Here is a 12,862-nt window from a genome sequence, read left to right as displayed (position 1 = left end):
TCCTAACAATTTTATCACTAATGAACCTAAAATTTCAACCAGCAACTTAAATACTTAATAATATGCTATTAAAATAAAGCATACAGAATTTAACAGGATAAACTCGGACCAATGCTTCACAGTACGCTTCGCCACATAGGTTTTTAAAGTATTAAATTTGCAATACACTGTACGTTGCCTACTTCCATAGTTGTTTTCGTTATTTCATTTAAGTTTCAAAGAATAGTGAGTTTTCAGAATTCAGTAATTACGATTGAATCATATATTAATATTTTATTTTCTTTCTTTCTTTCAGTTGCGGCCCAACTCCTCATTCAGAGATGGTGTCCCGCCGTCGAATCCTCTCTAGGTCTCGGGATGACCTTAATTTAGACGCGCCTTTTGTTGAAGAGGAAGAGGACGTCTGGTATCACAAAGACAAACTATATAAGGTAAGTACACTTTCACAATCATTATTGCATGAAGTGTTCTATTTGCATTATGGGAACATTCTATGTTAATGGCTGCGGAGGATCTACTAACGTTAAAGTCACGGTAGTTGAAATTCGTTATTATAGTAAACCCCTCACGAGGAATTTTTTAACTATCGTTCTCCAGTTCCAATTGAGCTCAAGTTAGGCATTTTTTTCTATGTCAGCTGTCTCAACTCTTTATTTATGATTTTAACTTTATGTAACACCAGAATCTTCAGTTGAGACTCTACCATTTATGTTCTTTCCTCCTCAAAAACGTACTAATTCCAAAGCATCATTCTTATACTGAAAGGGTATGGGCAACAAAAAGCTTTCTTCTTCTTTTTTCCACCTCTAAGCAGATGTAGCCAGTCTTTCCACCATATAAATATCCAAGAGGACGCCCGTCTACTTCCTGACTAAACGAGATAAATTGTAGAAGTTATTGTGGCCTTCAGGCAAAATGGTTCCCTTGTTCTAGGGAGGGTGGCTGCTTTGTTGAAAAATCCACTGCCTGCATGAGATCTGGAATAAACTTGAAGCTACAGACTACCTAATCGTAACACGAAACCGTTGATTTTTCTTCTGTATTGCAAGGCGATGAAAACTGGAGTTTTTATTTAAAATTGATTGTAGTTCTACGTGAAGACAGTACAAAAATCATATGAATTAATAACTAAAGTTTTAACGTAATAATTGAGAATTGAACAGTGAAATTAATACCCTTACATACGCATTTTGTTTTCGGTTTGTTTCAAACCAGTTACAAAATTTCGTCTCGAATCTTTAAATGTTTCAATCCCTAATACACTCTGTATTAACCGGTCAGAGATTAAAATATCTTATGTTTTGGGTAGCTATAGGATATACAAGATTTTCGCATTTACTATATTTATGGCTTATGGACACAGAATTCGTGCCATTTCCCCTATAATTACTTCCACAAATCAATTGATATAGCATCGTCTTTACCCATATTCTCAATGGATTTTCTCTCTTTCTCTCCATTGTTTTTTTTTTTTTTTTTAACTTACGCATAACAGTACTTCGCAAAACGCAAATCACCTGTCTCATTCATCTTCATTTGCTTATTGGTAGAGCATTCACTTTGGTGCATGGGATCCCAAGTTCGATCCCAGTTCACGCTAAGTGGGCTTGGTGGTGGACAAACACCGTGTATGTGGGTTTTCTGGAGGGTTATCCCGTTGCCTCCCACTTTCTTCGTTCCACTATTTCATTCATTCTAACCATCATCCTCTTCTTTAGTCTACATAACATAACGGTTGGACGTAAAATTGAAATATTTCCTTTTATTCAAGTATTATCATATCTAATCACCGTAATGCAGGGTCTCTCAAAGCATGTTCCGTAGTCATGGACACAAAACTTCTGATAAACACTGTTATAAATCAAGCGTACTTTCATAATTTATATTTTAACACTCACTTCCATGATTTCTGAGGAAATATATAATAATGGGTCTTTGAAGTTTATAAGTTAAAAAAAAAAAAAGATATAGGCACTTCTAAGGTAAAATTTGGAATTTGTTGCTGCTAGAAAGAAAAGACCGATTAGGTTTTAAAAGCTTTTGAAATGTAACAGATGATTATTCTATCTGTCCTCCAGTAACATAGAGGTGAATGTTAGAGAATATAAATAATTGTTTCTTAAGTTGTTTAAGTTTTGTGACTTCAATTGTCTCTTTCCTCCTGTAGTACCCTTAGACCTCTTGTTCCTGACGTTTCATCGAAGAATATTTCTGTTATCCTATTACCCACTGTTAATAATAAACTCTCATTGGTTTAATTTTTACCTTCATATATTACAGTTCTTTCTTACTCCCCAGAGAGCACTCAACTTTGACCATTTATTTGAGATCGGCTTCTTGAGTGCTACTCACGTGAGATTGCATAGTTAGTGTGTGAATGTCTGGTTTGTAACTCTGAGAACACATATCTTTTTAGGAGGGAAAATTATGACAGTGTGAAACCTATAAGGAAATTGAAACTTCTACCACACACATACATGTAGTAGTGTCAAAAAGAAAAAAAGAAAAGAGAAATTACCTCAAAGAGAATGACTCGTCTTTCTATGGGTTTTGTTACGAGAAGTATCAAACCATGAACAGTTTTCATATTTCTTGTTCTTGTGGTTCTTGAAGATTTTTATTTCCGCATTATTTTCTTTGAAGGTCAGTCAGATACTTCAAGCAAAAATACTCTTTAGGCGAAACTCTATAGAAAACAAGAGTAGTGGAAAGAAGATATTATTGGAAGGGGAAGGAAATACATTCTGAAAGTTATTAATCTCGATCTCAAATCACGATTTTTCATCATCTGATGAATATCATTTCCTTCTTTTTCAAAGAAAAAAAAAAATACTAAAGCAAAGCAAGTATAGGACGTGATGGACCATCAAGTTCGTGGTTGACACGATAAGGGAGTACTTTTTTTTTTTTTTTTTTTTGGTTGAAGAGGGTCCGTGGAAACGTACTTTCATTTTTATATTGTATTTGATCTGTAATTCTCCATTTTTCCTTCTTTTCCGTTACTGACTGGAGCTGGACTTATTGTTTACCTTATACAGTCATTCCATTAATATTATTGTTTCTTTTTGATTGGCGGTGATGGAGTGTACAAAAGTTCATGGCTTAAGTAACTTTCTAATACATTATATTTCGGATCACACAACAATCTAGAAGTTTTCTGCACTTTCTCTTTTTCCGTTGATACGTCTCTGTGTAAGTGCGTACGGATTTTTTTATTATTATTATTAGCCAGTATTGTTTCTAATAATCATGTTTGGAACGTGAAAGTTAATCGCCAAAGCCTTTTAAACAAGGAAAAATATTGTAAATTACATATTATATTGTGAATGGAAAGATTCTAATTATTGTGTATATGTAACATTGTATCAGCTTTCAATAAGAAAAGCAGGAAATTTTTATTTTCGGTTTCTTGAACCTGCGCTACAAGAACAATATTGATCTATGTCGTGCAAACAAACTTGATAACAGTCATGAATTTAAGTAATGTATTATGAAATAATTACGTGTGTACAGTACAAGGGACAGAAGAATGCTGGAGAGGAAAATCAAATTCAGATACTCAAGAAAAGTAACAGCTCAGGAATTTTGGGCTGCTGGATTCTACAATACCATTTGTGTATATTATTATTATTATTATTATTATTATTATTATTATTATTATTATTATTATTATTATTATCAATAATAATAATAATAATAATAATAATAATAATAATAATAATAATAATAATAATAATAATAATAATAATACAAAGATGAGACATTCATCTTACTGAGCTTAAGAAAGTGACATTCGTAAGAATAAATTCTCGTGTATATTTTTCGAGAAAATGAACAAAAATGAATTTGTGTCACTAAAGCATGTTACTTGCTGCCACCATTAACAGGCTTAATAACACGTTAAAGCCAAAATGATCGTAAAATACCCCAGAATTTTTTTTCATTAAGGTACTAGAAGAGAGCATTACATGTGGATCTAAAAGTATCATTAACTCATAAACTTCAGTTGTAAATATCATTCAATTAATATTTTTATAGTTCTACGTATGTCTTGTAGTACATACGTTAAATCTGGTTAGAGAGCCCGTTTCACTTTAGCTGTAGAACAAGAAAATGTGATCTCTCATTTGAACGTATAACAGAGGAGATCTAAACTTGCTCACTATGTAGGCTATACAAAAGTAATTGGATTGGAGTTTGTAGTAGCGAGGCTGATTAAGACTTGTATTTATAATTTAAGGTGGAATCCGAGTCATGGTAATTCTTACAAGTTTCAAGACTCTTAACGGTGAATCAAACCCGGACCTCGTGCACCTAATGTGCGCCCTATCCACTAGGCCAGCAGGAAGAATATCATTGTTTTAAAGTAAGATATATATGTAATATTTTTACAACAAGGTCGTCTTTTCCAAATCGGCTCTATTTAACATAGTTGGCCAAGTATAAATATTACGGATTGTGTGATTTTAATAATAATAATAATAATAATAATAATAATAATAATAATAATAATACAAAGTTTGAATATAAATTTAAGTTTAAAGTTGCTTCTATATTGACTAGCCTATAGAGAACTGATATAACATTTCTAACAGTGTTCATCTTTAAAAGGAAATCTACACCATGTTTTAGAAGAGACTCTGGTCTGCCAGTTGTTGAGAAATAGTTTTGCTTTTGTGTAGTACTTCTGTAGAGAAAGTTGGCTTTGTAAACCGTGGAACTCCAATGCAATGTGCTTTGTGCATGTTCTGAAACAATTGTTTCGTTTTTTTCTGTGAAGTTTTCCTGGATTTTCTCCCAGAAAACGACAGTGTACATTGTGGTCTTGCAGATTCTCATAATAAATTTTATTACAATATTGTATTAAATATTTTTAATAAATAGAATATTTGTTACACTCATGCTAACGGAGAGCAAAACTTGTCCAGTTTACGTAGATAATGTTGAATAAGCACAAAAACAGAATAGACCAAAATAATGTCTGTGTGGATAACTTACAGTAATAATCATCATGTTTACTCCATAAATAGAGATGTTATAGGTATTTAGAAAGGAAACAGTACAAGATCTCGATCTCGGTTTTTGCTATTAACTATGCGTTGATCACCAAAGATATAAAGCAACAGGATTTATTATTAGGATAAAAAAGAATTTTAAAATAATTCGTACGTTGAAAATATATTTTACATATAACCACAACAAAATCAGAATCAACGTTATGGAATTCAAATAAACATAAACAATATCAGCAATCCGAACGAATTCGAAATAAGTTTCTCAGATTTCTTACATAGAGACAAAGACATTTATACCCAATATTTGTACATTATTTCAATTTAAAACTAACTACAAAATGCTATCATTAAAAACTCCAGAACAGTCCATGGTGTTCTATTTAATCATAAATTGTTACATAACAACGTTGATAGCCTACAAGTTCTTACGAAACTAAAGTTAACGTTCCTCCATCTAAAATAAGAAATAAAAACCATTTTTTCTATTGTGAGAAAACCAGTATCAATTATCACCAACATTCTCCAATGTGGAGAATTTAAGTTTCCTTCCACAACGTTATAAAACATAATTCAATCTTGATACATTGGGCACAGCAAAGTGAATAAAAAAAGAAAACTATTCAGTAGGTAAATTCATGTAATGAGTAAGGGCACTGTAATTTGGTATATTTTCTGTAATACACCTTTTAATGGATAAATAAATATAGTGCAAGCTTATATGTATATGGATTAATAAATATACTACCAAATAAAGCAGAAGTCATAGGTAGGTGGCCAACTTAAGAGAATAGTTTTGTATTGTTTCTTTGTAAGGTGAACATACGAAGTTATAGATATTATAATTTAAAATATATATTGAGGAATATTTTAGCGCAGGAGTAAAGCTGAACGGTCTTGTTCATGAACATCTTGCAACCATATAGTACCGTACTTGGATTTCAGAAGTAATTAAAAAGTGTCATTAGTTCCGTCATTTCAAATCAACTCGAAGTCGTGTGAACATCCCTGACCTTCTTATTAAGAAACATGGAACTTCCGAATATACACTTTTTTTCTGGAAAACAAACGTAGTTTCTAATAAGTCTCAAAAAATTAGCAATTTTGTCTAATTTGTTTTTCTTTTTGATTAGGGTTCCAATCCAAAATATTGAAATCACTTTTATTCTTTCCTTCTTTTTTAATCTCTTTCTTGAAGTGCTAAGTGATGAGTGGTTATTGATGAAGTCAAAGCTCCTTTTGTTTATTGTTCAGAAAAATTTCATACATTATTAATATTATTTTTAAAATTTTTATTAAAATACGAAATATTTCGAAGTATTATAAGCTGTTTCTGTTTAGATTTCTGCTGAATTCTCCTTGTTCTGTTATCTGAGTCTAAGGAATAAGGGTTGAGACTTTGTAGAAGAAAAAAAAATCCACTTAATGATTTAACAAATTCAGACAGTGAAGAGGTCTAACGTTTCTAAAACAATCTTAAGTTTTATAAAGACATAAAATGAGTAACTTCATGTGTGTGCTTGGGGTACAGTGGGTCATTGATAGAGAGCTCACATCTGATACGAGGGGTCCCTAATTAAATTCCTGGCCATACGAGTTTGTGATGGACAACATCATGGTAGTGGGATTTCTCGAGGTTCTTCCGTTCTCTTCCCACATTCTCATTCTATCAAGTACTTCATCAGTAGTGGACGCATAATTTCATCAAGAGGGGTTATTGATGAAAATCAACTTGATTCTTGTGGGTAATCAATTTTTTCGACTACATTCCTCAATTATTCTACTAATTTTGAAAACCCTGATTCTGAACTCCCTATGTATTCGTAACAAAAGATAAAGGGTTTGGCATTGAATATCCTTACATGCTGGAGGAACTCCCTATGGTTTGTCGTGAAAGAATCTGAGTAGTGTAAAAGATTTAGAAAAAGACAGAAAAGAATTATAATAAAAGTTAATTTGAACAAAAAGAAAGATACGGAATCAAGTCAGTTGTTGAATTGGTCTGTGTGGCAGTGGGTTTATAGAAAGAAATCTCGTTGAAGTAAATAGAACACAGACTGACATGTGCTTGTTAGCTAGAGAAGGCGAAAGGGACCGTAAAACAATGGCCACGTAGCGGATAAGCACCACTACCTTCACGACAAGAAAGAAAAAACGGATAAAAACTTTCATGGTAGTCTGGTAGAGACATTCCGTGGAAGAACCCTTGTGGAACCTGCATGGAATATGTTTTTTTTTTAATTTACCATGTTTATTTCTTTTTCTCTGAGTTTTTCATCATAATGGGGAAGGTAGATATAAATGAGGGAACCTAATTCATAAACAATGGCTGAGCTGTGGACGAACAAGGAAGCTCTGATAAATGAAGAAAGTTCAAACATTCTTTAGGAATAACAAAACGTAGGTTAAGGTAAATAGGTAAAAGAAAGAGAAAGAGGTAGGGCTAAACTGTTAATTTGCTACTTAAGCGCTAATATACGAGTGCCCATATTAGTAAAAGACAGTCTATTTTTCATTTGGGCTTTGGTAATAATTTGCTTCCAATCTTCTTTCTTCTCCCTGTGTTCTTTGTTTTGTATGCTTGTGTGTAAATGTTTTTTGTTGATTTCCCCCTCAAGCTGTAGATTTTTTAAAATACATAGTTACTAAAGCTAATAGTGAAGAACATTTCTTTTTCTCTTGCCATGTGCCTGTTTGGATATGCCCTATTTTCTATTTAATCATAGGGGTCCTAAGATTTTCAGTCTCTTGCATTTCTCAAATGTGCAGATCGCTCTAATTTTAAACTAATAAAATGAAAAGTAAATTATTTTTAATTTTGTTAACTTTTCTTGCGGATTGTGTGTCGAATTTGCTAAGCTACAGCACAAAAGAGAAACAGTTCCTGCCAGAATAACAAAACTATTCCCATGTTTACCTGAATTGCCAACGAAATGCATTTTTAAAAGAAAATCGGGTGATAAAAGTACTTTGATAGTAGATCCCTTCAGAGTAATAAGAACATTTATGTAAAGCAAACATATTTAGGAGATAGAATTTCAAGTACTCCTAAAAAATGTTGGTACAAATTTCTGAAACGACCTAGAAAATAGCATTGAATCTAATTTTCTTAATATGAAACTTTGAAGTGTCTATGTCATAAAGTTGGATGAAACTTGTATAGACCAAGTATTAAAAAGTTGTATAGACCAAGTTGCATAGATCAAGTATTAAAAATAATTTAAGCATTTGTTCGTTAATATTTCTTCTATTCGTTCAAACAATAACTAACATGTGATTGCCAATGGATTGCCAATGGAGCTGAAGGTGATGGGTAAAGTTCGGACGATATTTCCAGCCAACATTGTTAGTGATTATAATCGCGCTATCGCCCTGTGATTTCAATTTATTTCCTTTGAACCAATGTTGAATAGAAGTGAAACGTGTTTCATCTTAAAATAGTTACATCATGTGTGTGCAACTCCAAATTCAGTGTACAACTCTGCATCGTATACATGCGATCTTTAGTTTGATGGAGTGTTTGCTGTAATTTATGATGAAGTTACTATTAATCACGATCGAGGCTTGAATACAGCACAGTTGGCCAGCGTAGAAACCATAATGCAAGATCAAACAACACAGTATAGGCTGCCCCTCACTATATTATGATTATAGGACCGGACTACTAGTTCCGACGTAATGTATGGTGGAAAATCTGGTGGTCAGCTTTAACAAGTTGATGACAAGGTTCAACTTCAATTTAATAACGATAGACATGTTGTTGGTTCAAGGATATTCTAGGCTCTTCTTCATGGTCCTCTTGACTATTGTGCACATTGCGAAATTATTCGCATCCCACATAAATAGGAGACTCTACTGTACAGGAAATCAGTGTTCCATAGAAGACGCAATGCAAAAGCACAAATTACAAATAATACTTCTGAGGTTGATATGCAGATAGATATGTCGAGTGTATGCATAAAATATATATTGCAAAATTGAATTATTTTCTCCTCCTTTGAAAAAGTTTATTCTATAAAATTATAGTAGATGTTCTATCACTTACTAAACTGTTTGGTAGTCTGGTTAATAAATTTCAAGACCATGTGTTTGAGATGTGGACAAAAATTACCTATAATTAGGAGAAGAAACACAACCATCATAATATTTTGTCGTACCACAAACAACAATCTGGAAACAATTAGCTTCGTTCTAATTCCTTCTGCAGCTTGTTGCATATGAAAGTTTTCTTTTTAATTTTTAAGTCGTGTACTTTGTGACAGATACTTAATACGCAGTTTTTGATTTTAGACTGTAGAATTCGTAATAATATAATTACTTTATGAATAATTTACAAAGAGAACCGGCGGCTATTATTTAAATATAAATTTATATCTGCAATACTAGTTTCAACACTCTGTAACTATACAGTAGTTTAGTACTATATTAAGTATGCTGCAATATTTTAATTTTTTCATCCATACATGATTGTTTAGTGGAACTTTGGCTAGTGATATAAGATATACTTGACATATTATATTGTATGACATTTCACAAATGTTTCTTTGTATAACATATTTCTGAACATCATACGAAAGTTGTACACCATAAAACGTAGTATATCATACTTGTTACCAGACAAAGTGTTACACGAATAAAATTAACATATGATCTTAATTGCAGGCAAAGCAATGGAAACAATGAGATAGATACTTAAACAAATTAACTAAGTTAATATAGAATTAAAACTGTACTTTGCTTAGTTTACCAAAGATTAGTGTAAGATTTTTGCCAGTGGCTTAAATTGTGGTTGAATTAACTGCTAGGTATGAGAAAAATACTACTTGTCATTATCATTATATACTTTAAACTGTACATTTCCCTAAGACAGTTCCGCTATTAGACACGTGTTAATAAAAATGTGTCCTTCAGTTTTTGTGATGATTATAATAATACTATTGTGGTTTATTCAAGCCTATTTCTTCAGATATTCAGTATTTTTTTTTTCATGACTAGTCTGTTAGGTGTGGTATGATGCAAATATGATTTTTTTCTTCCTAAGTTTTACCTTTAGCTGTCAGATATAGGTATACTTGTTCATTTTAGGTTTCCTGTAAACCTTGGTCATTCAGTCCTCATGTGTATTAGCATGTCTTTGCATTCTACAACATACATGACTATTGTTAAGGATATGCTTGTCCTTAAGCATATGTGCAATGTATATTGTCAAGCGTAGCTTTAATAGGATAGTCTCATTTCTTAGCTTACTTTAAAAGTAATTTAACTTGTATGGCTTTGGTTTCAAGGAGACTTCCTTTTGCCTTAAAACTAGTCAATCGAATTTTAGGAGATTAATGGGATATTTGACTTATATTCTCTTTTAAAAATAGAAATGATCTAATGCCTTTTGTGTGTGGGTGTAAGGATAAGTAATTAAACATGTTCATTGTATGGAATTTATCAGACTTTCAGATTTCTGTTTCTCGACATCACGTAACTCAAACGCTCTTTTAATATATAATATCCATTTAGGTTTATTTTCTTGAAGGCAGTATCATGATCGTAGAGCATTGAGGCTATTAAAGTCCATATCTCTAATATACTTAAATATATACTAATTATATGAATATATTTGTATCTTCTATCTTTATCATGAAGAATTTTCTCATTTTTAGACAACAAACTTCGAAAAAGTCTTGAGTTTGTACATATATTTGGTATATTGTTCTGTTTTGAGAAATCACACTATTTACTATTTGTACTTATCAGGGTTCATATTACGGAACATCTAGTTAAGTCATGCACATAACACATGAAAGGCAGAAAACAACAGGTTTATTCGATTTCCGACTGGCGTCTAGTTTTCAGTTATCTTCAGGATACATAGGTACACTTAGTAACACAAATAAATAAATTGACGAAAGAATAGGAAGTTACTTTGAATAGGGTTACCAGGTAAAACTGAAAACAAGGCTGGAGATCAGCGGCATTTGTATGAGGGGGACACTAATTTAAAACTAAAAGATATACCAAGTATATACTATATGGAAGTATAAAAAATGAATGAAATAACAACACATTACTGGTTATAAACTTTATTAGTCTATAATAACCGTTCAAACAAATCCTGACAGGTTACTTTCAAGTTTGTACAGAAATTTCAGCCATCACAAGTTACATTGATATTCTGTGACCATCATAGGTTAGGTTGACTTTCTATCACTTGGCCATAAATTTCGTTTACACTAATAAATGGGCTCCTCCGTGGCTAAGCGGTTAGCATACGCGCCTTTGGCGCGGGAGACCCGGGTTCGATGCCCGGCGGGAGCCCATGTGGTTCGGATTCCACGTTAATCAGTAGGTCCACGTCTCATATAGCCTCGCTGCTGAAAGAGACGTTAAACTCAATCAATAAATAATAAATAAATCGTTTACACTAAATACTCATTCGACACGTGCATTACAGTACTAACTGGTGTAGCAAGAATACACTACGTTATTTTGAGTAGGTTTGGCGAATCTGATTTCTCAGAAAACGTACTCCATAATTTAAAATAAGGGGGAAAAACAATATTAAGCAACTTAAAAAAACCTAAAAAGCAGAAAATAATAATAACAAAGCACTTAAATACAGAAAATAATTCGTTACTACCATTTATAAAAGAAATCGAAGTTTATACCAAGCCAAACAAATTATTACCTAATATAAGATTACTTTGGATGGTAATTTTATAAAGCATTAATTTATTTGGCTTGGCACAGACTTTAATTTTTTTAAATAGATAATATTAAGGAGCTATTTTCTGATTTCAAGCACTTTATTATTGTTTTCTACTTTTTAGTGCGTTTTAAAAGCCGGTTACTTTCCCTTTAAGTTTATGTATTTTTTCTACTCTTTCTTTACTCCAGTAGTTTCGTTAGATACCTAAACTAAAGGTAAGGACGTTAACTTCCTATAAATTGGGTCGGGTTACGAAACATGCTTGACCAAATATATGTATACAGGGTGTACCATTTATCATAACATACTTTGTAAGTTTTAAACTATAGGACAGAAAACACTGACATTTTGGACCATGCAAATGTCGGCAAGGAAGTACTGTTTGGCATACTCTGCAGGACCACAAAGTTAACGTTATTGCCAACCATAAAGTTGTATTTCTTCAAATGGGACAATGTCAGTTTATTATGTATCTCAGATCTACATGTTAAATGAAAACTTGCAATGCATAGCATAGCATAGCAAATGCATAGCAAATACATAGCAATGTTATATTTATAATTCAGTGTTGCAAAGTAAGGACACTGTAGTATCCTAAACATTCGAATTTTGGTCGAATAGATGTGCAGTAATATCGCAATGTACATCTATTGAGGAGTTTCGCCGCCCAACTCCAGATAGTCATCAAATCCTGATAAAATCTACATGAATCCTGCGAGAGAGTATACAGTTTGAAATTGAAAAAGAATAATCAATATCTTTACATCTGTGTTGAAGTTATGCATGAACATACACACAGTGAAGTCGGTTAATCCGGATATTCACACTGTCAGCTGTTATGAAGTTTCATGACCTAGCTCCGAAGACTATCATAAGATCTTAATGATATTTATATGAAACCATCGCAGAATACTCTCTTTCAAGCAAAAAGTAAATGAACAAAATTGATGCATTTATGTCGAAAGTCAAGTGATCATACACACAATTATGGTATGAGCCCTGTCAGTCGTTGAGCCATTTCATGATTTAACTTCAAAGACTATATTTAGATCTCCATGAAGTTTATATGAAACCACTGGAAAAGAACATACTTTTAAATAAGAAAGAATAATCCAAGTTGGTGCATCTATGCCGAAGTTATGCATGAACA

The 12,862-nt window shown here is 32.4% G+C and overlaps 1 protein-coding gene across 6 annotated transcripts in view; it reads left to right on the top strand.

Moving 5' to 3' along the window:
- Positions 1-12,862, top strand: part of exp (expansion) — an 857,631-nt gene that overhangs the window by 485,234 nt on the left and 359,535 nt on the right. For all 6 annotated transcript variants that reach the window (XR_014131199.1, XR_014131200.1, XM_081755448.1 and 3 more), the window contains exon 2: positions 296-431. Coding sequence is in view for 4 of the 6 variants with exons in the window: in XM_081755448.1 (XP_081611574.1) it covers positions 296-431 (136 nt within the window). In the remaining 2 variants the exon portion in view is untranslated. The remainder of the gene's footprint in view (positions 1-295; positions 432-12,862) is intronic.

The sequence above is a fragment of the Thermobia domestica genome, chromosome 4 (genome assembly GCF_964235325.1).
Source record: "Thermobia domestica chromosome 4, izTheDome1.hap1.1, whole genome shotgun sequence".
NCBI classification, from domain to species: Eukaryota; Metazoa; Arthropoda; class Insecta; order Zygentoma; family Lepismatidae; genus Thermobia; species Thermobia domestica.
The sequence above is the reverse complement of the archived record's forward strand: the minus strand, read 5'-3'. Positions and strand labels throughout refer to the sequence as shown.